Genomic DNA, 26,220 nt, shown 5'->3' with positions numbered 1-26,220 from the left:
CATTTCTTTAATAAATTTAAAAGTTAAACTGATGGTCTAAAGGAATGTGCTACTTTCCCTCTGGTCTTCCTGGCTTTCCCAGGCCTTCATAGGTATAACTCAGGGGCAAGAACTTGGTGGTTGTAGTTGTGTGTAAGTTTGAGACGAGCGCTCTTAACAAATGGATTGATTTCCAGTCATTTCTTGTCTATGTGATTCTGCATACCAAAAGAAGAAAAAGCCAAGAGTTGTGGAAATGATTAGAGTATTTGTGTTTCAGGTGCCAAAGTAATAAATCATTTCATCTTTAATATGTTTGATATTTAATGATATTAGAAACTCACTTTTATTCCAGATGGAAACATACACTGACACATGCACACAAACATGCAAAACCAATTTTTATTTTTGTGTTGGCCAAAATTGTTAGAAGACATTCTTATAAGATATAGAGAAGCAAGAATTTTGATCCACTAACCCTTCATGTTCTTTCCCTCTGCATTTCTCAGACCCTTTGAAGCTTGCAGACAGCTTAAAATCTAAACAACCTGTGCCTGTGCTGACTTATGGCCACCACCCTGATCCATTTCCTGTCTTCCTGGCTTTGCTAGCTGTTGAAACAGTGGAGCTTGCCTCGTGTGTGTGTGTGTGTGTGTGTGTGTGTGTGATTGTGGGTGTGGGTAGTTTAACCTTTTTATATCTTAGCTGCCTGTAAACTCAGTGATTGCTACGTTCAGATCAAACCTTGAACTTGTTTTTTTCCTGGCGCCAGGAGCCTTCCTGGGCTCCCCATTCCCTCCCGGAACCACTGCCATTTCCCATGGTTACTCTACAACAGCTTCACTGGCTGAAAATGAAAACTGAACAAAGGGATTAAATTGTGAGGTAAAATTTGCTTTTCAATTTCTTTCTTTGAAGTTTTGTCCTACCCCCACAGAATATTGTGTGCCTTAGAACAATTTCTGTTTTGAACATATTTTATAATTAGCAAGTCTTTGGCATAATTCCAATTTTCTTATAGAAAACTGTTGTTTATGCTGTCTAACATCTCTGAAGCTTTCAATGTTCAATTTTAGTTGTCTACATTTAGTGGAACTGAAGCATGCAAGGAATGGAGGTCTTCTCATGAAACTGTAAACCACTTATGGAAAAAGAAATCTTTTTCAAGTTTTCGTTTCTCTGCTCCCATCTTTCATCCAGTCCCACTCACATGCATGCATGCAGACATATGCACATACACACACCTTTAAGGTACATTCCAGAATATAAAATATGTCATTTACTACATTTATTTAAGTAGCTGGATTTGATGTGTATCAGATAGAGCTAAACTTTGCCAGGGTATGACAAATGGAAGAAATTGTTTTTTTCTAACTGAAAGAAAAATATAGTTTTAATGTTAAATGACTCAGTTTCTTCTAAAACAGGCATTGCTTTTTATTTTTCTCTTTTGTTCCATTAATATTCCTTAAAGTAATTTTAGACATTTTAATTTTCAGCCTATGGCTCATCTTAAATATGAAGTCTTGAGATCCCATGTATAATTTACAACTACTTTAAATTGCCTGCTCCTTTCCAATAGAGTTTAAAATATTTTATGAACTAATTTTTAGATTTTAAAGCAAATGTCATTCATAAATCATCTTTCAGCATATCTAGTTTAATTATATCAATTATTTGATATCTTCCAGTCCTCCTCTCCATACCCTTCTCCCCATATAATTCAGAACTCATCATTTATCCACTGGTCATAACGAGGTAATGCTAGTTCATGCCTAATACCCTGTAGCTTCCTGTATTGGACACACCCACTTTCCAGAGGTGACTAGCATATATTCACAATCAGTTGCCTTATTTTCATCTTCTTACTCATTCTATTCTTCTCCAGCAACATTTTTACAGCATGAAGAGCCTGACCTTTTTGTCACAGGGGATTTTCATTGTCAAAGCAAAAATCCCTTCCAATTTGTAAACACTCTTGTTTGAATGAGATAAATCACAGACATTTTTGACTCTGGGTTGGGCCTACAGTAAATTTTCAGTATGATCACCTGAACAGAGCTGGACAAACTAAAGTCTATCCCTGGGTTGCCACTCCTTTTCTGTGCTTCTTTGAGCAGGGCCTCTGAAGATCTGTTTCCTAATCTTATCCACAGAATGAAAGTAAGACTGATCTTTTCAGGGTAGGTAATGATTAGAGATCATATACACGAAGAAGCACGATCAACACAATTTGTTTTAAAAGACACTGAATTCATTTTGATAAATCATTTACATGCACCCTGTATCATTAGATAATTAAAGGTAGTTTAAAGTCATTTTCTCAAGTTTTAAGTGCAAACAAATTAGTTGAGGATCTTACTAAAATGTAGATTCTGCTTCTGGGTTGAAGCCTGAGATATTACATTTCTAACAAGCTCTCCGATAAGGCCAATAACACATGGGGCTTGTACATGGACTGTAATTTGAATAGAAATTGTAAATCAATTGGATTCATATAAAAGAATAGAACAAGTTAAATTAAGATGAATAAATAAAGAAAAGGCAAAGGATGAACCAAGACATGAAATGGAACCAGAAATGATGCTATAAATATATAATATAAGCTACTTGCTACATGGGGAATAAATTTGTCTATATAATTTTAGTAGACAGTATGAAAAAGGTATCGGCTCCATCAATATTCTTTCACTTTTGCATAATATGTATGCGTTATAAGAGTTGATAAGCAAAGTTATACTGCTACTAAACATTACATTCTGGAGCCAATGAATAGAGACTCATTTATTTTTCTCAATTAATTCAGAATAGACAATTTTTGAAATGAGGTGTACCATTGATTTTTACCTTTAGATAATTTGGGAAGAAACAACTTGTTAAGAAGTTAATAAAATAAAATGTTTCAGAAAGAGCTATTTCATTTATCCTGTGGAAATCAAGTCTGATATCTGAATGTACTATGTTGACTCCTGTGGGCACTCATTCCTTTATATCCAAACAGAGAAGGGGCACCATTCTCGAGATATCAAAAGATCCTGGGTGAGAAGTGGAAATCTCATCATTCATTCATTTCTTCATTCAATTTATTCAATGCAAACTTCATCCCAAGTACACTACTTACAGACTTACTTTCTTTTCTTTCAAATTCCTCCTTTTGCTGACTCCTTGACCATCCACATTAATTGTTCCTTTCTTGAGCTGCTAACATGTTCCACAGTATTTCATGCTGGAGAATATTTTCTACAAGACTATCTCCACTAACAAAATATTACAAAGACTACCTGACATTTTACTGGAAATGGAGGATAACTAAGAAGCATGTCGAAGATAAATATTTAATATAATTTTCCTAAAAGGCTCCATTCACTCAGCTGTCATTGGCATCCTTGCCCCAGGGCCTCAAATGCTCTAAACTTGTCAGTGTCTAATCTATTTTGAGACTGCTCCTCCATTAATATCTTCTATTCCAGATTTCTGAGGCCTACAACTCCATTACTCAATAAACAGTATGAAAATGCAAAATTCAAGATATTTTTATTAATTTTCACTCTATTTGTAGCATAAGATGCTACATGTTTCAGGACAAACCTATTGTTGAATAATGACTTTTACTGGAAAAACAAAATAACACAGCATTTTTGTGTGAAACATATGAATGACAGTGTATAAAAATATCGCATGTAATACATGTGTTACAATATAAAATGAAAAAATGTTTGCCCAAATTTCTTCCTCCTAGATTTGTGTGTGTGTGTGTGTGTGTGTGTGTGTGTTGATGAGGGTAGTGATGGTGAAGGAGTTGGCTTTGAAATACAAGGCTGTTATCATAACATGTTCTTCCTAGTCAAAAGCATACCTCTTTCTGTACAAATTAATGTTAGGTAAACTAGTTTAAGCTCCAGCTAGCTGTTAAGTTAGTGAGTTTTGTTTGTGGGTTCACAAATTACTTACAAAATATTTACCAGAAACTGTTATGCTTAATCAATTAAGAACTTTTGATTGGCAATTTTTAAAGTTATTTTACTAGAAGCAATACAATTTCCTTTAAGATATTATGCAATTTATGCTGCAATAAGTTCAAATTCTTTCTATCCATACAATAGTAAACGTGTTCTATGTTATTAAATTAACAGGTCTTAAGAAATAAATGGAACACCGATTATGAAGGAATCTATAAATTGTAAAATAAAATAAAATTGATGTAAAATGAAAACCATTATTAAAAGCAAGGCTATGATTTTACTTACAAAGTTCAGTGGAAACGAAATGGAAAAAATAAATAATGAGTAGATCTTTGTGATGCTAATTTTATGTGTCCAATTGATGGGGCCATGGGAAACCCAGATATTTGATCAAACATTACCTAATGTGCATGTATGTGTCTGTGTGTGTCTGTGTGTGTGTGTCTGTGTGTGTGTGTGTGTCTGTGTGTCTGTGTGTGTGTGTCTGTGAGGGTGTTTTTAGATGAGATTAAAATTTTAGTTGGTAGATTGAGTACAGCAGATTGCCTTCCCTAATGTGGATGGGGCTCATGCAATCAGTTGAAGGCTGAATAGAACCAAAAGGGTGACTCTCCTGGAGGTAAAGAGGAATTCTTCCTGTCTGACTGCCTTTGAACACATACATATATGACATTATTTTAGAGGTAGGTATGCAGGCATATTCCAGGATATGTAGGGTGAGCAGGCAAACTGGAGACCTAGGAGAGCTGATGGTTTAGCTCTAGTCAAAAGGCTGGCAGGCTGGAGATCCAGGAAGAGCAATGTTTCAGTTTGAATCTGCAGGTAGGAATAAACAAACAAAAAACAACGATGTTTTCGTTAAAGCTCAAAGGCAGTTAGGTAGAAGGAACACTCCTAGGAGCATCACGCTTTTTGCTCTACTCACACTTCAACTAATTGGATGAAGATCACCCCCTTAGGTAGGATAATCACTCAGTCTACTAATTTAAATATTAATCTAGTCCTAAAACACCAATACAGAAGCACTCTGAATAGTGTTTGGCCAAATGTCTGGGGACCCCATGGCACAGTCAGGTTGACGCAAAAAATTATCAATGACAGTTTCTAAGCAAGCAGAAGTAACAGGAGCACCAAGCATCCAATAAAAAAATTATCAGACATGTAAACAAGGAGAAAAAAGACTACCATAATGAGAAAAAAAACCAATCAACTGAAAACAACATATAACTATGCAGATGTTACTGTTAACAAAGAAAAAAATCATTAGAATTGTATTTAGTATGCTTAAAAAATTGAGAATAAAAAATATACGCATATTGAAATTGAACATTCAGAGACTAAAACTACAAAGCCCAAGATAAAACATATTGGAAAGAAGTAAGGACAGATTAAGCACTGCAGAAGAAAAGGTTAGTAATTACAGAGACATAGCGAGAGAGAATATCCCAAATGAAACACACAGAAAAGCCTTTTAAAAAACTAAATAGATAATCTCTCAGCTGTGGGCAACTTCATATGGCCTAATATACATGTAATTATAGTCTCAGAAGGAGAGAGAGAGAGAAAAAATATTTGAAGAAATAATGGCTGAAAATTATCCAAATTTGATGGAAACCATAAACTCACAATTCCAAGAAGCTCTATAAAGCTAAAATGTGCATGTGAGTGCGCGCACACACACACACACACACACACGAAAATAACCACACCTAGCAACATTATAATCCACTTGCTCCAAATAAGTGATAAAGAAAATAATCTTAGAAGCAGACAAAGAAAGAAGATGAATTACAAACTGAAGATCAAAGGTCAGAATGACAGCAAATTTTCTTTAAGGAAAAATGAAGTATAGCTGAAGTCTTAATAATGAACGGTGGATTTATTTTGCCTTAAGTCCAGATTGTTCAGATTGTTTATGGCATATTTCTGTGAAACATGCATTTTAACTCAAAGAAAGAGATGCAGTTTCATTTCTTTCCAAAACATCCACTAGAGACCTTTGTCCTGCTTGTCACGGAGCCAGTTACTGCTCTTGCAATCTACTGCACCTAATGCCCACAAAATACGCCCTTTGTACTTAGATCTCCATGTGCCCAGAATGTAAAAGGCCAATTTTACTTTGTGAATTATTGCGGTGTCTTAAGACCAACATTAGTTACTCAGATTCTGATTTTTATTCTCTATATTTCTCCAGAACGACTGTCAATCTATTATATATTTGTACAATCTGGTATTAAGATGCTTTCCCCAAAAGATATTCTGCGAAAAGATCTGAAGTTGGTCCATGGTTGTCCCATGACCTGTGCTTTTGTGAACAACTGGGAAAAAATTGAACAGTTCCATAGCAGACCAGATGACATTGTGATAGCCACTTATCCTAAATCAGGTGAGTTCTGTGGCCTGACAAATTCAAGTCCGACCTCGATTTTTGTTTCTTGGAAATCAACTTGTCCATAAAATAATTATCATTCTAAATAAAGTTAATATTCATTTAGTGCAGTCACCTATTTTAGTATATTAAAATTGGCATTTGGGGCATAGAAAGGGAAATTAAGTTTGTAATAGAATGTGTTAAAATGGTAGTGTTTCCAATAGATTCTTCTCCCTTCTCCTGTGCAATTTGGGTAATTATTTTGAAAATATTGCCTTTTGTCACAGGTACTACTTGGGTTAGTGAAATTACAGACATGATTCTAAATGATGGAGATATTGAAAAATGTAAGCGAGGTTTTATTACCGAAAAAGTTCCAATGTTGGAAATGACTCTCCCTGGATTAAGAATATCAGGTAAATTTAACCCACTTGGAATTATTATTTTGTAATATTATTTACACAGCATATGCATTATTGTATGTGTGACTTTCACTGAAACTGGAGTAGATTTGGTGACATAAAATGGAAGCTGGAAAACAATGTAAAACTGAGGAATATGAAGAAACTTTATTTTTGTCTGTTGTATATCCAGGTATGATATCAAAGATGAGAGTCTTACTGTACAAAACAATTACAAATTTGATTGATAAAATAAACAATACTTTTTCTGTCTTATTGACTTTTGTTGGGTAGAATTTGTCAGATTAGATCAGTAAGTTCCTAATTTAGGACATTGTTGTAATTAATAAACAAGGAGCAACTTTTCTTAAAACGTAGAATTCACTAATACTATTAATTTTTCTTCCACAAGTATTTATGGAATGCTGGTAAAGAATTATTCACTGTGCTATGGTATAGATACATAATGATTAGAAATTATATATTGTATCATAGGGAGCTTACAGTAATATTGTGATGTTAAAAAGTAAATAACAGTATGTCAATGTTAGTAGTCTTGCACAGCCAAAGAATAGGGTTCTGTGGAAGCGAACGATAGGAAAGCTTACTTTAAATGAGTAATAAAGGCAAAAAACTTCGACAAATTAAAGTAAACAAGTTTAATTGAGCAAAGGACAATTCACAAATCAGGCAGCCTCTTGAGCCAAAATAGCCTCAGAGATTCCAGAACAGCTACATGGTTTATGGAAGGAAGGAATGTGACACACAGAAAACAGAATTGAGATATAGAAACAGCTGGCTTAGTTACAGTTTAGTGTTTGACTTATTTGAACACAGTTTGAAGAGTTGGCCACCTTCGATTGGCCAAAACTTGGTGATTGGCACAAGGTAGAATGTAATATGTTTACACATCCAGTTAGGTTACAATTCACTATGTATAGAGAAACCTTTAAGCCAAACTTAAAATGTGTAAGATGACAGCTTTAGTCTAAATTTAACAAGGGGTATCTACTCCCAATTGAGTTTAAAAAGTACATACTTGGGTAAAGAATATCCCAGGATATAGTCCTGGAAAGCATATTCCAGGAAGACCTTGATGTAGCCTGGGGACTAAAATGATCCATGAAAGAAGGAAAAAGTGGGATGCAAAACAATTGGAAATTAGGCTAGGATAGATCATGTAGGACTTGTAATTCTTAAAATATTTTCTCATTTTATTCCAAGAACATTGAGGAAGACATTGAAGGGTTTTATGCAAAGAAAAATTATAGGGTTTTTGTTTTTTGTTGTTGTTTTAAATACAAAGATTCCACAAGTTGCTTGGTGGAGGCAGAATTGAGGATGCTAGAGAAGATATATTTTTGACTTGTTGATGGACTGTCAAGGAAATATGAAGGAAATGAAAGAATCAAGAATGACACAGTTTTATTTCATCAAGCAAGTGGACTGTGGAACCATTTGCTTGCAAGGAAAAGTACTTGGAGAGGAACACATTTGGGTGTAGGGTTATTAATATTTTAGTTGTGAAATGGTAACCTTGAGATGCCATTGGACATTATAATCAGTTAAAATTACAGTGAATTAAAATGATGGTATTTGGAGCTTATTAAAATATATTCATTAGGCAATGTCAGCATAATTGGACATTGGAATCAATGTGATTGCCCAGGGAAAGCCTGTGGAGCAATATGAGAAGAGAAGGACTGAGCTGTGAAAAACATCAACATGCAGAAGTTAGGTAGAGAAAGAGCGGCTAGCAAAGGAAACTGAAAAAAAATGAGCTAAGAGGGAATGGAAGAGTATGGTGTCCTGTAGATAAATGAGAGGGGTATTCAAGAAGTGAAGCTTGACTATCTAATGCTGCTAGAATCCTGGGATAAAAATAAGTAGTAGGATCGTGATAGACCTGTATGACAATGTAAAGAGAAATATCCAAATCCTCTTCTGTAATGGAGGTGCCCCTCAGCAGACTGACTGAAATAGTCACTTCCATAGGCAGAGACGGATCAACTGGCAGGATGTCAGTCCTTCTATGTCATTGCCAGAAGTCAGAGAGCAAATGCCAATTTTTGTTTTGTTTCATTTTGTTTAAAAAATAGATTCAATTTTTCAGAGTTACAAATCTAAAATCCCAGTTCTTTCCTAAGCCATTAAGTTCAGCTTATAAATATTATTATTTTACTTATACAACAAAAAGAGTTTAATATTTGATCCAAGTTATATTTAATTAAGCTCCTTTAAACACTTGAGTGGCATTTATATAATTAGTATATTTCATTTCCTTGAGTACTTACTTTATCTGACCAAGACAAACCTTCCCAAGTACTTATACTCCAATAAATTAAGCTCACAAATACAGCAAATCTTAGCCATTTTAAATGTTTCAAAACGACATAGAAACTTAGCAATGATTCCACCACTGTACTCCAGCCTGGGCGACAGAGCAAGACTCTGTCTCTAAAAAAATTTTAAAAAGAAAATTAGAAATTTAGCAAGATTTCAACTTAAAATTCAAGTATAAATACTCAACATTTTTTACTTAGCATTAGAAAGCAAATCCGTTACTCTCACAAAGTTGTTACTCTTACATTTGTCAAGGACTTAAAATGCAAACTGCAAAGATTCTTAAAGCAAATGGTTATGATGAGATGTTCTTAAACGTGCCCATGTTATGGCTTGATGTTCTTAAACATGTCTATCCTTGGAAAGCTTGGAACTGAGGGATTATGCTGGGAGCAAGGAACCCAAATGAGTTCAAGAGTGAGGCAAGACTTCAGAGCCATAGAAAGTATGAAATGAAAAAGTGACAGAACCAAAGTAATCAGAGACGTGGGAGTAAAGGATAATAGATGGAAGGCAGGATTGGGGATAGAGAGGGAGGCTATGCAGCTTTGCCTGACAGTGAATGGCTGGAGTTCAGCAGGTGGATGAGGGTAAACTGCATCATTTAAATCTACTCTAGACTGGGCACAGTGGCTCACGCCTGTAATCCCAGCACTTTGGGAGGCCCAAGCAGGTGGATCACGAGGTCAGGAGATTGAGACCGTCCTGGCTAACATGGTGAAACCCCGTCTCTACTAAAATATACAAAAAATTAGCTAGGCGTTGTGGCGGGCACCTGTAGTCCCAGCTACTCAGGAGGCTGAGGCAGGAGAATGGCCTGAACCTGGGAGGCAGAGCTTGCAGTGAGCCGAGATTGCACCACTGCACTCCAGCCTGGGGGACAGAGCGAGACTCTGTCTCAAATAATAAATAAATAAATAAATCTACTCTAGAGAGTGAATATAGATAGTTTTATTGTCTTTACACATTGCTAACACTCATACTTGTGGATATAAAGGGTTCATTTAGAAGACTCACTTGGCAAAATGATTGCAAAACAGGGGAAATTGAGAACTCTTTCAGGGAAGCTGAATGCGGAACAGGGAACAACAGATGTGAGAAAAACTTCTTAAAGGAAACAGACATAAGTTCATGTCATGGCCATTAAGTAATAACGAGTTGTGGAAGATTACAATTTCTCATTTTTATATGCTGGGTAAAGTGACTGTAGTTGCTAGATCAGTAGAGGCATAGTAAAATCCCTGGTGGAGTTGTACGGTAATTTATGTTTACAGCCATTTATATTTGCAAATAAAATACAGGACAATTAATTAATTTGAAATTCAGATAAATATCAATTTTATTAAGTATACAAGCACTTTTCAAATGTTGTACGGGAAATATTCATGCTAAAAACAACCTGCTATTTATCTGATAATTCAAATTTAACTTGGATTTCCACATTTTTTAATTTCCTGTCTGCCAAACCTGTCTCTACTGACATTAAATAGTCTTCTTCATACTGACCATGTGCTAGTCACTGTTCTCTATGGACATTTATGAACAAAACAAGTTACATCTCTGTTCTTATGAAATATCCATTTTAGTCTATGTTTAGGAGTGAGGTTGGGGAAGGGACATGAGGACATACAGTAAACAAACAAATAATTTAAAAATTTACTAAGTCAAAATGTGTTTTATAGAACATTAAAAGAAAAATGTTGTAATAGGCTGAATGACTTCTTAGCATATGCAGTGAATTATTGTGAACATTTAAAACAAAGTATTGCTTTCATTGAGTGAGTCAGATGTAATTTTACATGGGTTTGCCTTTGTATTCAGCGATGGCAAGATGATTTAAGATTATCAGGTATTCCAGAGTTTAGACTGCGTATAAGTAATACTGTGGAACAAAAAGGAATGCATAAGAAGTTTATGTATCATCTCTCTTAAGACCTTAATTTGAAACCAAGTTCTACCATATATTTGTTGTATGACTTTAAAGAGCTAAGCTAATAACTAAAGATTACACATTTTTCCTGTCCATACATATATGGAGAGACATATGACACATATAGAATATAATGAAAATATAGATGCAACAGCTGATATTACACTCAAAGTTAATGTCATCTATGCTACAGTATCTGATACAACACAATAGCCAGTTTTAGACTTACTAGTTATTGTTTATCTCTTTGGCATGAAGAAAACATTTAAAAAGTCATTTATTGCACAGGTACAAAACATTTAAAAAGTCATTTATTGCACAGGTACAGTAAAACTCCAAATTATTTAAGAGGGTATTACTATCTCTCGTTTTGGAGATGGGGAAACTGAAGTACAGAGATTCTGAGATACTTTCAAAGTGTCTCACAATGCTTAAGTGATAGAGTCTGCATTTGAATTCATGGTGACTAACCTCAGAATGTGTACCCTTGAATGTTACACAATACAGACTCTAGTAATGTGGTGAAATGCCTGTGATTGGTTCAGAATTTAGCTGCATTACATAATGCTCAAAAATGTCTTGAAAAACTGGTTGGCAAAATAAGGAGACGTAGCCTTTCTGGAGACTCTAATATTTCTGTATACTTAAACTAAATTTCTAGGTATAGAACAATTAGAGAAGAATCCATCACCCCGGATTGTGAAAACACATCTACCAACTGATCTTCTTCCTAAGTCTTTCTGGGAGAACAATTGCAAGGTATACTCCAGACTCCAAGTCAATTTTTTAGTGTGACCCTATCCCTTTACCCACTCACATAGTTTACTAAAAAAAATTTTTTTTGTTTGTTTAACCAAATACTTGCAACAATCTATACCCACTCACATTGTATGTAAATCTTCAGAAGTCATTTACTTGTGACCATGAAAACTGAGCTACATTGAAATATTTCCATTAAAAATTAAGTTTTAGTCTGAGTTTATATACTCAAGTTTTCCGAAGTTGAGCAGCAACAGAATCAAAAATCTCAGCACAATATTGCTACTTTTATTTCCCAACTCTCCATAGATCGTCAGGCCTTCTGTAAAAACTGAACTTAAGGATGTGAGCTCTTATTTGAAGATTTGGTATAAGTCCTTGGTGAAACATTTGTTCCTGCTTATCTGCTTTGGGGGAAATTTTATATTTCAAATTCTATTGCTTTAATAGTTACAGTGCTATGCAGATTATGTGTTTTTTCTTATCTGACTTTTGATCATTTGTGATGTGTGAGAAACTTTCTTAAGTTGTTGACTTTATGAATGAAAAGTTGTTCATATTATACTCATTATTATTTTAATGGCTGCAGGATTTGTTCTGATACCATTTTGTTCCTGATCTCAGTTATTTGTGTCTTCTCTCTCTTTGTCAGTCTTGTCATAAGTATATTAATTTTATTGTTTTTTTAAAGCTAGTTTTTTGTTTTATCAATTATTTCTGTTATCTGTTTTTAGTGTCATAGATTACTGCTTTTTTTCTCTATTATTTCTCTCCATCTACTAGCTTTGGGTTTATTTTACTCTCCTTTTTCTAATCTCTTTAAGCAGGAACTGATATTATTGATTTGTTTCTTTCCTACTTTCTAAAATAAGCATTTAGTGTTGTAAATATTTTTCCTCAGTAAAGCTTTAGTTGCATCCCACACATTTTGATATGTCATGCTTTCAATTGTATTCAATGCTATGCATATTTTTATTTTATTTGAAATTTCCTCATTTACTGCAAGATTTTGAAGTGTATGATTTAATTTCTAAGTGTTTGAGGATTTTTATGTTTTCTTTTTGTTACTGATTTCTAGTTTTATTCCATTTTAGTCAAAGATCATACTCTACATAATTGCAATTCTTTTAAATTTCTTATGGTTCATCTTGTTCTATCTTATTAATGTTTCATGAGCACTTGAGTAGGCTGTGTATTCTTCTTTGTAGGTGGATGTACTCTCTGTATTTTTATTACATCCTCTTGACCAATAATGTTGTTCAGTTCTTTTATATCCTTTCTTGTTTTCTGTCTAGCAATTCTAGCAATTGCCTGAGAGTGGTTTGTAAACATGCTCAACTATAACTATTGATTCGTCTATTCCTACTTCAGCTTTACTGGTTTTCATTTCATGTATTTTGAAGTTCTGCTGTTTGCTATTTGGTATTCAGAATTGCTTTATCTTCTTAACAGATTAGTCCTTTTATCATTATGTAATGCCCCTTGTAATTTTTTTTCCACTGAAGTCTATCTTGTCTTGTATTTATATAACCACTCCTAGTTTCTACTGATTGTTTGCATTACATATTTTTTGTTACCCTTTTACTCTCAATGTATCATTGTCATTTTGTTTGAAGTATGTCTTTTGAACAGCATACAGCTAAGTTCAGTTTTTATACACTCTGCCAATTTTTGCCTTTAAATTAATATGTGTATATTACATACATTTAAAGTAGTTATGGAATAGAGCCAAGATAGTTGACTAGACGAAATCTGGAAGAGCTTCTCCCACTGAAAAAGATCAGAATATCAAGCAGACTGGCATACTCCAAGAAGATCTTTGGATAAAAGGCATTCAGAGTGAATAGAGGGAGAATGCAGATACTAGAGCTACAAGGGGAGGAAGCTAGGAATTCTGAATAGGGTTGTTGAGCACCATGACTCATTCCTGGCCCTGCACAGTTCCTAGAGAAGGAGTGAGTGAAACAGGCATGAACAGCCCCCTTTACCATGGACCTCCAGGATCCTAGCTGCAGGAGACTCCATGACTCCCAGAGACGTTTTAGTTGGCAGGCAGAACTTCCCAGAGAATTGGCAGAGACAGTACTCTACTCTGTGTGGAGTCCAGAGGGTTTGGCACAGGAATAGCTGCAGTGGAACATGGCCATAGGTGCCCATCCCCCAAGGCTTTCCATATTTCTTTAGGTGGCTTTAGCTTTTGTTAGCTCACAGGTCTGGAGAAAGCAGGCCTGTCTTGCACATGGGCCAGGGCCAATCTGATCTGACCGCTCCTCTCTGTGCTGGCTTCTACTAGGGCCCCTGCATAGCCACACTCACTTAGTGCATAGCCTCAGCTGCCCTACTGAAGCACTTGCCAGCAGCTGCTGTCATAGTTCTTCAATGAGCAGCCCCTAACTTCCAGTTTTTAGCCCAGATTTTTGCTTTTGCATATGGTTCCTTACTGGTGCAGATTCACTTTCAGCCTTCTCGCACCAGTGCACAGTAACCTGCAGCCTACTCCTGCTACCCTATGAGCAAGTGGATGCACGTGGCTGCCCCATCACTACATATGTGCCTCTGGCCCCCTGCTTCCCTGTTGGATTACACTCTCTCATATCATCTCCAATGCCCCACTGAAGCACTTTTGCCAGCATCCCTGATTGGAATGTTGTTGCCAGTAGTCTGGGAACACATCAGCACTTCCAGCAGAGCAGGTGCTTGACCTCAAGGGGTCAGAGAGCAAAGCAAAGGGTCTTGTTCTAGCTCCCTAGAGACAGAGCACATAGCCCTGGAGTGCTGAATTAAGCCTTGGTCCCCTAAAAGCATCCAAAAAGGAAAACAATCTAATAAACCCAAATTTACACTAGAGTCAAAACCTCAAGGGCAACAAAGAATATAAAAGCAAAAAGCACCGTCCAAAGAAAAGGAATTTCAAAGATTAAAGAAATGTTAGCTGTCACAGATGAGAAAGAAACAGCTTAAGAATTCTGGCAACTCTAAAAGCCAGTGTCTTCTTGCCTGCAAATGACCTAACTAGCTTGCCAGCAATGGTTCTTAACCAGATTGAAATCGTTGAAATGACAGACATAGAATTCAGAATCTAGATGTCAATGAAATTCAATGAAACATAGAAAAATGTTGAAACCCAATCCAAGGAAAACAGTACAACTGATGAAGAGCAGAAAGAAAACATAGACACACTGAGAAAGAACAAAACTGAACTTCTGGAAATAAAAAATTCACTAAAGGAATTTCATAATACAATGGGAAACATTAAAAATAGAATAGACCAAGCTGAGAAAAGAATATCAGAGATGGAAGACTGTTCCTTTGAATCAAAGCAGGCAGACAAAAATTTTAAAAAGGAATTTTAAAAAATAAACAAAATCTCCAAGAAATATGGGATTATATAGACACCAAACCTGTGACTCACTGGAATTTCTAAAAGAGATAGAGAGAGGCAATTAACTTGGAAAACAAATCTGAGGATACTGTCAATAAAAATTTTCTCAACCTTGCTAGAGAAGTCAACACACAAATTACATAAGACAACAATTCCCAAAATATAGAATGAAAGAGGATCTCCCAGGTCAACGTGAAATAAGAATTCTTAAAGACAGCTAGTGAACGGGGCAGGTCATGTACAAAGGGAACCTTACCAGGCTAGCAGTGGACTATTCAGCAGAAATCTTATAAGTCAGACGAGATTGAGGGCCTATATTCTGTATTCTTAAAGAAAGAAAATTCCAACCAAGAATGTCATATCCAATCAAACCACTTCATAAGTGATGAACAGATAAAATCCTTTTCAGAAAATGAAATACTAAAGGAAGTTATTTCCCCCGAGGTCCTTAAGGGAGTGCTAAACATGGAAAGAAAAGACGTACCAGCTACCACAAAAACATACCAAAATACACAGAACATTGGCACTATAAATCAATTACATAATCAAGTTTACATAATAACCATCTAACAGCACAATTACAGGATCAAATCTTCACATACGAATTTTGATCTGGAATACAAATGGGCTAAATGAGCAACTTAAAAGGCACAGACTGGCAAGTTGGATAGAGAAGCAAGAAGAGTCTGCTGCCTTCAAACTTCAAGAGACTCATCTCATATGCAACAACACCCATAGTCTCAAAGTAAAGGGATGGAGAAATATATATCAAGCAAAAAAGAGAACAACAACAACAAAAGCAGGAGTTGCTATTCTTATTTCAGACAAAAGAGACTTTAAACCAACAATCAAAAGGACAAAGAATAATATACAATAATAAAAGGTTCAGTTCAACAAGATGATTTAACTATTCTAAATACATATGCACCCAACTTTAGACCACCCAAATCCATAAAACAAGTTCTTACAGATCTACAAAGATACTCACATAACCACATAATATTACTGAAAGACTTCAACACCATGCTGATAGTGTCAGATCATCAAGGCAAGACACTCAGGACTTAAACTGGACACTTGACTAAATATACCTAACAGACATCTATCCACAACAGAATATACATTCTTCTCGTCTGCAGATGGCACATATTGTATGATTGACCACAGGCTTTACTCAGCCATAAAGCAATTCTCAATAAATACAAGAAAACCAAAATCATACCAACCACACCGTTGGGCCACAGCACAATACAAATATAAATTAATGCCAAAAAGCCCTATCAAAACCCTACAATTACATGGAAGTTAAATGACCTGCCCCTGAAACAGAGTAAAGAATGAAATTAAGGCAGAAGTTTTTAAAAAAAGTCTTTGAAACAAATGAAAACAGAGATACAAAGACATAACATATCAGAATCTTTGAGACACAGCTAAAGCAGTACTAAGAAAGTTTATAATGCTAAATACCTACACCAAGAAGCTAGAAAGGTCTCACATTAACAACCTAACATTGCACCTACAGGAACCCGGAAAATAAGAGCAAACCAATACCGAAAGTAGCAGAAGAAAAGAAATAACCAAACTCAAAGCAGAACTGAATGAAATTGAGATGTGAAAGTCCAGACCAAAAAATAAACAAAAACAAAAGTTTGTTTTTTGAAAGAATAAGTAAAATATACCACTAGCTAGATTCATAAAGAAAAAAAGAGAGACGATCCAAATAAACACAAGCAAGAATAACCACCAACACCACAAAATTACAAGGAACCTGCAGAGACTGCTAGGAACACCTTTATGCATACAATCTAGAACAGCTAGAAGGAAAGGGACACGTTTTTGGAAAAATACAACCTCCTAATGACGGCAGCGGCAAGGAGTCCAGAGTGGCTGCTGCCATCACATCAGCTGCAGTGGGGAGACATGGGTGGTGGTGGCAGGAGCGGCCACAGGAACAGCAAAGGCAGCAGTGGGACCCCTGTGCCCCGTGACCCCACAGCAGCCTACTGCACCACCCTTACCTTTGCATGGCCGGGCAGGACCCACTTCCAGGCCCAGAGTCTCCGCTGTGTCGGGTTCCTTCGTTCAAAGTTGGCCAGGGCCGCTGCGCCTGCGCTGTAGGGAAACACAGAGAGGAGGCAGGAGTCCCGAGAGTCCACCCCTGGGATTCCCCCGAGAGGCTGCTGCCATGGTATCGCCCTGCTACTGCGATGAGGCCGCGCCGCGTCACCCACCGATGGGGGAGCAGCGTGGTTAGACATGGAGGGAAGGGCATAGAGGGGTTCCAAGGCAGAGCTGGGCCGGGGGTGGTGCCCTGCTCCACGAAGCCAGTGGGAGCAGGGAGCAGGCAGGAGTCCCACCCTCCTGGGCACAGTTGCAGCAGCCCAAGTAATTGTGGTGGACCCAGGGCTCCCTGTGCTTTTGGGGGCCAGGAGCAGGCAGGAGTACTGCCTTCCTGGGAACATCTGCAGCCACCCATGCGCAGCTGTTGACTGAGGCATTTCTGCAATCTCGGAGGCCAAGGAAGGCCCCCACCTTGTTCCCATAGGCTCAGGGGTGTCTGCTCCCACTGTCTGGCCTCTACCCACTCCCGGAACACACTCCAGTATCGGAGAGTGGTTGACACCAAGCCCAGGTGCTGTCATAGCCCACTTGGATGTGTGCACACATGGGGCAGCTCTGACACACCAGCCCCCTGCCACCTCCGTCCCCTCTGGACTTTGGGCACCCAGGACACAGGAGGGAAGCCGAGGGGCTGTTGAGGGCAGGTCGAAGCTGGCCTCCAGGCAACCCTTGGCAGTGACAGCCTTGGTGCTAGGAAGGGTGGCAGGCGGTAGACAGGCTCCTGGGCAGAAGGAGGTGGGTCCCAGCTGAAGCCCCACCTTCAAGCTGGGGAGGGCCTGAAGCCTGGGAGCTGGACTGCTGGTCCTGTGGACCACAGTGGGAACTTGTGGTGCTTTTTCTGGGCCCACCCATGGCTGCCCATGGACCACTGGGCCTGCACTTCTTCCCATCTGAGGCCCATAAAACATCCTAGATTCAGACCAGAAGAGACAATGGGAGGAACAGCTACAGAGAGAAGCTACTCACCCCAAGGTCCGCTCTCTGCTGAGAGCTGAACACTCATCAGGAAACCCTGACTACCATGCTCAAGAAAGCTCCTCATCATCTTGCTCACCTCCATTTGTCTGCATACCTCATTCTTCCTGGATGCAAGACAAGAACTTGAGACCCACCAAAAGGCAGGGCTGAAAGAGCTGGAACACAAACAGTCCTGAAACAGACACCTTGCTCACCACCTTGTGTGCCACAAGAAAGACAGAAGAGAGAAAGAGAGAAGAGCTGTGGCCCTTCAAGGAGCCCAGACCTAGGAGCACCCTGAGCCAGGGCTGTGACACCCTCTTTAGGGCTCTGTGTTTCCTGGTGTCTCCAAGCTTCTGGGTGTCACTGTGGTCCCCGGTATCAGCTGTGGAAGTTGTTTATGGTGTGCCTGGTCCAGCTGCAACCTTGCAGAGAGCTAGGGCCATGAGGCTGGGGCCATGCTGGTGCCTGGAGCTGCCCACCCCATCGCAGCTGGTGTGCTAGGCTTTACACAATGGCCAGACTACAGGCTTGCTCATAAACCCATTGCTGCTTCACACCTGGCTCACCCTCGGCAGGCATGAGATCCAGGCTGGTAGCATAAGCCAAGCACAACCTTCAAGGCTGAGTGGTCAGAATGAGTCCAGAGGGTCGGAGAAAACCTTGAACAAAGGCATCACTGGCCACAGAGGTTTCCGGCTGGTAAAGCAAAACCCCAAGGATCTCATAACACTAGGATTGAAACCCTCATAAATTTAAATCATGAACAGTCCAATAGCCAGTCCTGAAAATGAATTAGTAATAACAAACCTACCAATCTATCAAAGGCCTGGGCCAGACAGATTCACAGCTGAATTCTATCAGATGTACAAAAAAGAGCCAATACCAATCCTACTAAAATTATTTCAAAAAGTCAAGGAAGGAGGACTCCTCACAACTCATTGTATGAGGACATAATCATTCTCATACCAAAACCTGGAAGAAATGCAACAAAAAAGAAAACTTCATGCCAATATTCCTCATCGACATAGATGGTAAAATCCTCAACAAAATACTAGCAAACTGAATCCAGGAGCACATCAAAGATCTAATCCATCATGATCGAGTAGTCTTTATTCCCAGAATGCAAAGTTGATTCAATACATGTGAATTAATAGGTGTGATTCACACAGCAAGTACTAAAAACAAAAACCACAAAATCACTTCAATAAATTTAAAAAAAGGTTTTTGATAAAATTTAACATCCTTTCATATTAAAAACCTTCAGTAAACTAGTTATTGAAGGACCACACCTCAAAATAATACAAAATAATGACAGCAGTCTATGACAAACCAACATTCTGAACAGGAAAAAGCTAAAAGCATTCCCCATGAGAACTGGAACAAAACAAGGATGCCCACTTTCACCACTCCTTCTCAATATAGTACAGGAAGATCTAGCTGAAGCAATCAGACAAAAGAAAGAAATAAAAGGCATGCAAATAGAGAGAGGAAGTCACATTATTTCTCTTCATAGTCAATATGATTCTTTAGCTAGGAAACTCCACAGTTTCTGCCCAAAAACTCCTAAAACTATTAACTTCAGCAAATTTTCAGGATACAAAATCAGTGTATAAAAATCAGTAGCATTTGTATACACCAGTGATGTCCAAGCTGAGAGCCAAATCAAAATATAATCTCATTCACAATAGTCTCAAAAAGAATAAAATACTAGGAATATAGCTAATCAACGAGGTAAAAGATCTCTACAATGAGAATTACAAAACATGGCTAAAACAAACCAGAGATGAAAAAAATTAATGGAATAACATTTCATGCCCATGTATAGGAAGAATGAATATTGTTAAGATGACCATACTGCCCAAAGGAATTTACAGATTCAATGTTATTCCTATCAAACTATTAATTATATTCTTCACATATTTAGAAAAAGAACTATTTTAAAATTCATATGGAATCAAAAAAGAACCCAAATAGCTAAGGAAACCATAAGCAAAAAGAACAAAGCCAGCAGGATCACAATATCCACCTTTATACTACAAGGCTGCAGTAACCAAAACAGCATGGTACTGGTACAAAAACAGACACATATACCAATGGAACAGGTTAGAGAGCCTGGAAATAAGATGCACACCTACCTACAACCTGCTGATCTTCAACAAAGTTGACAATAATAAGCAATGAATAAATAACTCTATTCAATCAATGATGCTGTGATAAATGACTAGTAGTATGAAGAAAATTGAAACTGGAGCCCTTATTACCATATACAAAAAAATTAACTGAAGATTGATTAAAGACTTGAATGTATTACCCAAAACTATAAAAACCCAGAAGAAAATTTAGAAAATACCATTCTGGACATAGGCTTTGAAAAAGGTTTCATGATTAAATCTCTAAAAGCAATTGCAACAAAAACCAAAATGTCGAAGTGGGACCTAATTAAATTAAATAGTTTCTGCATAGAAAATGAGAGAAAATATTTTTGAACTATACATCTGACAAATATCTAATATACAGAATTAAAAGGAACTTAAATCAATGAGCAGAAAAGAACTCTATTAAAAACTGGCAAAAGACCTGAACAGCACTTTTCAAAATAGGACAATTAAAACAGAATTACCATGAATCCCAGCAATCCCATTACTGAATAGTTACCCTTAGGAATATAAATTGTTCTACCAAGAAGCACCTGTACTTGTATGTTCATCATAGCACTATTCACAACAGCAAAGGAATAACCTAGATGCCTGATACGGATTGGTTCTGTGTCTCTACCCAAATCTCACCTTGAATTGTAATAATCCTCACGTGTCAAGGGCAGGACCAGGTGGAGGTAATTGAATCATTGGGTTGGTTTCCCTATGCTGTTATCATGATAATGAGTGAGTTCTCGCAAGACCTGATAGTTTTTAAGTGTCTGACATTTCCCTTGCTAAAACTCCCTCTGTCCTGCCACCCTATAAAGAAGGTACCTGCTTCTCCTTTGCCTTCCACCATGATTGTAAGTTTCCTGGGGCCTCACAAGCAATGGGAAACTGTGAGTCAACTAAACTTCTTTCCTTCATAAATTATCCAGTCTCAGGCTGTTCTTTATAGCAGTGTGAGAATGAACTAATATAGTAAATTGGTACTGAGGTAGTGGGGCACCACTATTAAACATACCAGAAAATCTGGAAGTCATTTGGAACTGGGTAATGGGCTGAGGTTGGAACAGTTAGAAGGGTTCAGAAGATGACAGGAAAATGTGGGAAAGTTTGGAATTTCCTAGAGACTTGGAGGGCTCAGAACACGGGAAGATGTGGAAAAGTTTGGAACTTCCTAGAATATTACTGAATGGTTTTGACCAAAATGCTGATAGGGATATGTACAATGAAGTCCAAGCTGAAGTGGTCTCAGATGGAGATGAGGAACTTGTTGGAAACTAGAGTAAAGGTTACTCTTGCTATGCTTTATCAAAGAGACTGGCAACATTTTTCCTGTGCCCTAGAGATCAGTGGAACTTTGAAATTTCTAAGTGGCAAAGCATTCAACAGAAATCACCGCAAAAAAGTTTGAAAAATTTGCGGTCTGACAGTGCAGTAGAAAAGAAAAACCCATTTTCTGGGGAGAAATTCAAGCCAGCTGGCTGCAGAAATTTGCATAAGTAAAAAGAAGCCAAATGCTAATCACCTAGACAATGTGGTAAAGGTCTCCAAGGCATGTCAGAGACCTTTGCAGCAGCCCCTCCAATCATAGGCCCAGAGGCCTAGGAAGAAAAAATGATTTCACAGGCCAGACTCAGGGCCTCCCTGCTATGTGCCATCTAGGGACTTGGTGACCTGTGTCCCAGACCTTCCAACTGTGGCTAAAAGGGATCAGTGTATAGCTTGGGCCATGGATTCTGAGGGTGCAAGCCCCAAGCTTTGGCAGCTTCTACATGGTGTTGAGCTTGTGGATGCACAGAAGTCAAGAACTGAGGTTTGGGAACCTATGCCTAGATTTCAAAGTATATGTGGAAATACCTGGATGTCCAGGCAGAGGTGTGCTTCACGGGTGGAGCTCTCATGGAGAACCTCTGGTAGGGCAGTGCAGAAGGGAAATGTGGGATTGGAGCCCCCATATAGAGTCCCTACTCGGGCATCACCTAGCGGAGCTGTGAAAAGAGGGCCACCATCCCCCAGACCCCGGAACAGTGGATCCACTGAGAGTTGTACTGTGCACTTGGAAAAGCTGGTACACACTTAACACCAGCTGTGAAAACAGCCAGGAGAGGGGCTGTACCTTGCAAAGCCATAGGGGTGGAGCTGACCAAGGTTGTGGGAGCCTATCTCTTACATCAGTGTAATCTGGATGTGAGAAATGGAGTAAAAGGAGATCATTTTGGAACTTTAAGGTTTAATGACTGCCCCACTGGATTTCGTCTCGAATGGAGCCTCTAACCACTTTTGTTTCGACCATTTTCTCCCATTTGGAATGGGTGTCTATACCCAATGCCTGTACCCCCATTGTATCTAGTAAGTAATAACTGACTTTCAATTTTACATGTTCACAGGCAGAAGAGACTTGCCTTATTTCAGATGAGACTTTGGACTTGGACTTTTAGGTTAATGCTGGATTAAGACTTTGGGGGACTATTGGAAAAGCATAATTATGTTTCAAAATGTGAGGACATGAGATAAGGGAGGGACCAGGGCAGGACGATATGGTTTGGCTCTGTGTTCCTACCCAAATCTAATGTTGAATTGTAATAATCCCCATGTGTCATGGGAGGGAACATGTGGAGGTAATTGGATCATGAGGGCAGTTTCCTCCATGATGTTCTCATGATACTGAGTGAGTTCTCACAAGACCTGATGGTTTTTTAAGTGTCTTGTGTTTCCCCTGCTTGGACTCACTCCATCCTGTCGCCCTGTGAAGAAGGTGCCTGCTTCTCTTTTGCTTCCGCAATGATTGTAAGTTTCCTGAGGCTTCTCCAGTAATGCAGAACTGTGAGTCAATTAAACCTTTTTCCCTTTTTTTTTTTTTTTTTTTTTGAGGCGGAGTCTCACTCTGTCGCCCAGGCTGGAGTGCAGTGGCGTGATCTCGGCTCACTGCAAGCTCTGCCTCCAGGGTTTACCCCATTCTCCTGCCTCAGCCTCCCGAGTAGCTGGGACTACAGGCGGCCGCCACCTTGCCCAACTAATTTTTTGTGTTTTTTAGTAGAGACGGGATTTCACCGTGTTAGCCAGGATGGTCTTGAACTCCTGAACTCATTATCCACCCACCCTGGCTTCCCAAAGTGCTGGGATTACAGGCTTGAGCCACTGCGCCCAGCCCTTTTTCCTTTATAAATTATCTAGTCTCACACAGTTCTTACAGCAGAGTGAGAACTTGTTAATATAATCCCCATTAATGGTGGAACACATAAGAAAATGTGGTGTGTATACACCATGGAATACTACACAGCTATAAAGAAAAGGAAATCATGTATTCTGCAGCAACATGGATGCTGCTGGAGGCCATTATCCTAAGCAAATTAATTTAGGAGCAGAAAACCAAATACCGTATGTTCTCACTTACACATGGAAGGTAAACCTTGAGTATACTTGGACACAAAGATGAGAGCAATAGAAACCAGGGCATAATTGAGGATGAAGGGTGGTAGGAGGGTACAAGTCAAAAAACTGCCTTTCAGGTAATATGCTCACTACCTGGGTGACGAAATCATTTCTACACAAAACCCCAGTGACACATAAATAAGCAACAAATCTGCACATGTACCCACTGGATCTAAAAGCTAAAAATAATAAATAAATAAATAAATAAATAAATAAATAAATAAATAAAGACATTATTGGCATTTTAGGACTTATGTCTACCTCATTATCTGTTTGTTCTTTCTGTATCTCATTTCTTTTCTTTTTCTTTCTTTCCTTTGTTATACCTAAACATTTTGGAAATAATTTTTACTTATTTCTAGTATTTTTGAATATATTTTTGCATAGTTTTCTTAGTGAGTGCTTTAGGTATTGCCATAAATATACATAACTCATCACAGTCTAATGGTGTCAACATTTTCTCACTTTAAGTGAAGTGTAGATATCTTACTTCCATTTAGGCCCCTTTACTCTCTCCATATTTTCAACATAGTGGTCCCGAGTGATCCTGTACATAAACTGAACACCGCATCAGATAATGTAACTTTTGCCTCAACTGTAAAATATGACTTAAGAAATTCATTAGGTGAGTGATTAGCTATTATATTTACTTCTATTTTTACCCATTCTCTTTTTCTTTTTCCTTTCTAAAGTTTTCATCTTTCTAGTGTCATTTTCTTTCTGTTTGGAGAACTTCCCTTAGCTATTCCATAAGATAGGTCTACTAGCAATTGATTCTCTTAGTTTTCCTTTTTCTGAGAATGTCTTTTTCCCCTTCTTGACTGAGAACAGTTTTACTGGATATAGGATTAGGAATTGACAATATATTACTTGCTGTACTTGAAAAACTATTGTGCTATTTCCTTTTGGCCTTCATGGTTTTAGATTAGAAACTTGTCATTTGAATTGGTGATCTTTATTATGCAATGTGCTGTATATCTGGCTTTTTTCTAAGAGTTTTATTCATCTTTAATTTTTAGAAGTATTTTTATAATGTTTCTTGACATCTTTTTTTTTTTCCCCCTTTTTGGAGTTCACACAACTTCTTAGATATATTGATTTGTTTATTTCAACACTTATGGGAAGTTTTTGGTCACCAACTCTCCAAATACTGTTTCAGTTCCTTACTCTTCCACCTATAAATGTGTAACTCTAAATATACAAATGTTAGGCCTCTTGTTATTGTCCCACAGATTCCGAAGGTTCTCGTTATTGTCTTTATTCTATTTTCTCTGTGTTGTTAACATTGAGTAAATTCTATCGATATGCCTTTATGCTCGCTGATTCTGTCCTCTAACATTGCCATTACACTATTCGGTCCATCTAGTGATTTATTTATTTATTTCAGTTATTATATATTGCAGATCTATACTTCCCACATATTTAACTTTACAAATATAACTCAAATTTCCTTTCTATTTTTTCACTTGTTTTAATTTTTTTTTCAATTTTTAACTTTTGTGGGTACACTGTATGCATATATATTTGTGTGAATAGGAGCCCCATAACTCAGACTGGTACCTTATCCTACTGTGGCTGAGCTGGTATCTAAGATGTAAGATAAAGTCCTCTTTGCTCTTCCCTCTCCTCTGCTCAAGTGGGAAGAAGGGATCTCTTTTGAATCCACCAACTGTGCAGCCTGGAGTTTGGGGAAGGGTGGTACAAGCATTCCCTTAGTCTTGTATATCGCAGTACAACTTGTAACCCTCAAGTCCACTGGTTCTGAGGCCATCTCAGCACTGGAACATGCCTAGAAGCATGTGGTCTAGACTGTCTTTCAAGTTTACTTACAGGTGCAGAGCACTTTAGCCTGTGTGGTGAGGCTTGCTGGAACTCATATTTCTACCACTGGAATGTGTGATTCCCTCTAGATAGGATTGGTCTATATGCTTCCTTCATGGAAGGCTGCCAGCTGAGTTCAATCTGGTTTTGCTTTCCACTGTGACAGGGCAGCACTGAGTTCAATGCAATGTCTCATAATTACTGTGCTCTCCCTCTCCCAAGTGCACAGATTCTCGCCATGCCACACAGCTGCTACTCAGGGTTGGGGGAGGCGTGGCAATGGCAATTCTAAGACTGTCTTTCCTGTCATCTTTGATGGCTGTTTTAGTGAAATGAAGTTAAAACTAGGTACTGTGAGTGCTCACCTGATTTTTGTTTCTTATGAAGGTACTTTCTCTGTGTAGGTAGTTGGCAAATTTGATATTCCTTTTGAGGGGTGGGGGATGATTGGTAGAGCCTTCTATTCAGCTATCTTGGTCCACCCTCCAAGACAATTTTTAATGGAATGTTGAAGCTCTTTTATGACAGCTCCTTTAAATCTTTGTCAGACAATTTAACATTTGATTCATCTCCGTTTTGTTTTTCTTGCTTATTTGATTTCTGGGGCTGCTGGAC

General features: G+C 38.0%; 1 protein-coding gene across 2 annotated transcripts in view; it reads left to right on the top strand.

Annotated features, from left to right (window-relative positions):
- Positions 1–728: 728 nt before the first annotated feature.
- The window catches only part of LOC105477356 (sulfotransferase family 1B member 1), a 37,817-nt gene continuing 12,325 nt past the window's right edge, over positions 729–26,220 (top strand). Inside the window, exons 1-4 of one of the 2 annotated variants that reach the window (XM_011733833.2) lie at positions 729–864; positions 6,136–6,327; positions 6,600–6,728; positions 11,648–11,745. In XM_011733833.2, coding sequence (XP_011732135.2) covers positions 6,180–6,327; positions 6,600–6,728; positions 11,648–11,745 — 375 coding nt within the window. In that variant the 5' untranslated portion in view covers positions 729–864; positions 6,136–6,179. Of the gene's footprint in view, positions 865–6,037; positions 6,328–6,599; positions 6,729–11,647; positions 11,746–26,220 lie in introns of those variants that run through there. The other variant, XM_071093468.1, reaches the window with a different exon arrangement.

The sequence above is a fragment of the Macaca nemestrina genome, chromosome 3 (assembly GCF_043159975.1).
Source record: "Macaca nemestrina isolate mMacNem1 chromosome 3, mMacNem.hap1, whole genome shotgun sequence".
NCBI classification, from domain to species: Eukaryota; Metazoa; Chordata; class Mammalia; order Primates; family Cercopithecidae; genus Macaca; species Macaca nemestrina.
Note: the sequence above shows the minus strand (reverse complement) of the source record. Positions and strands in the feature narration are given on the sequence as shown.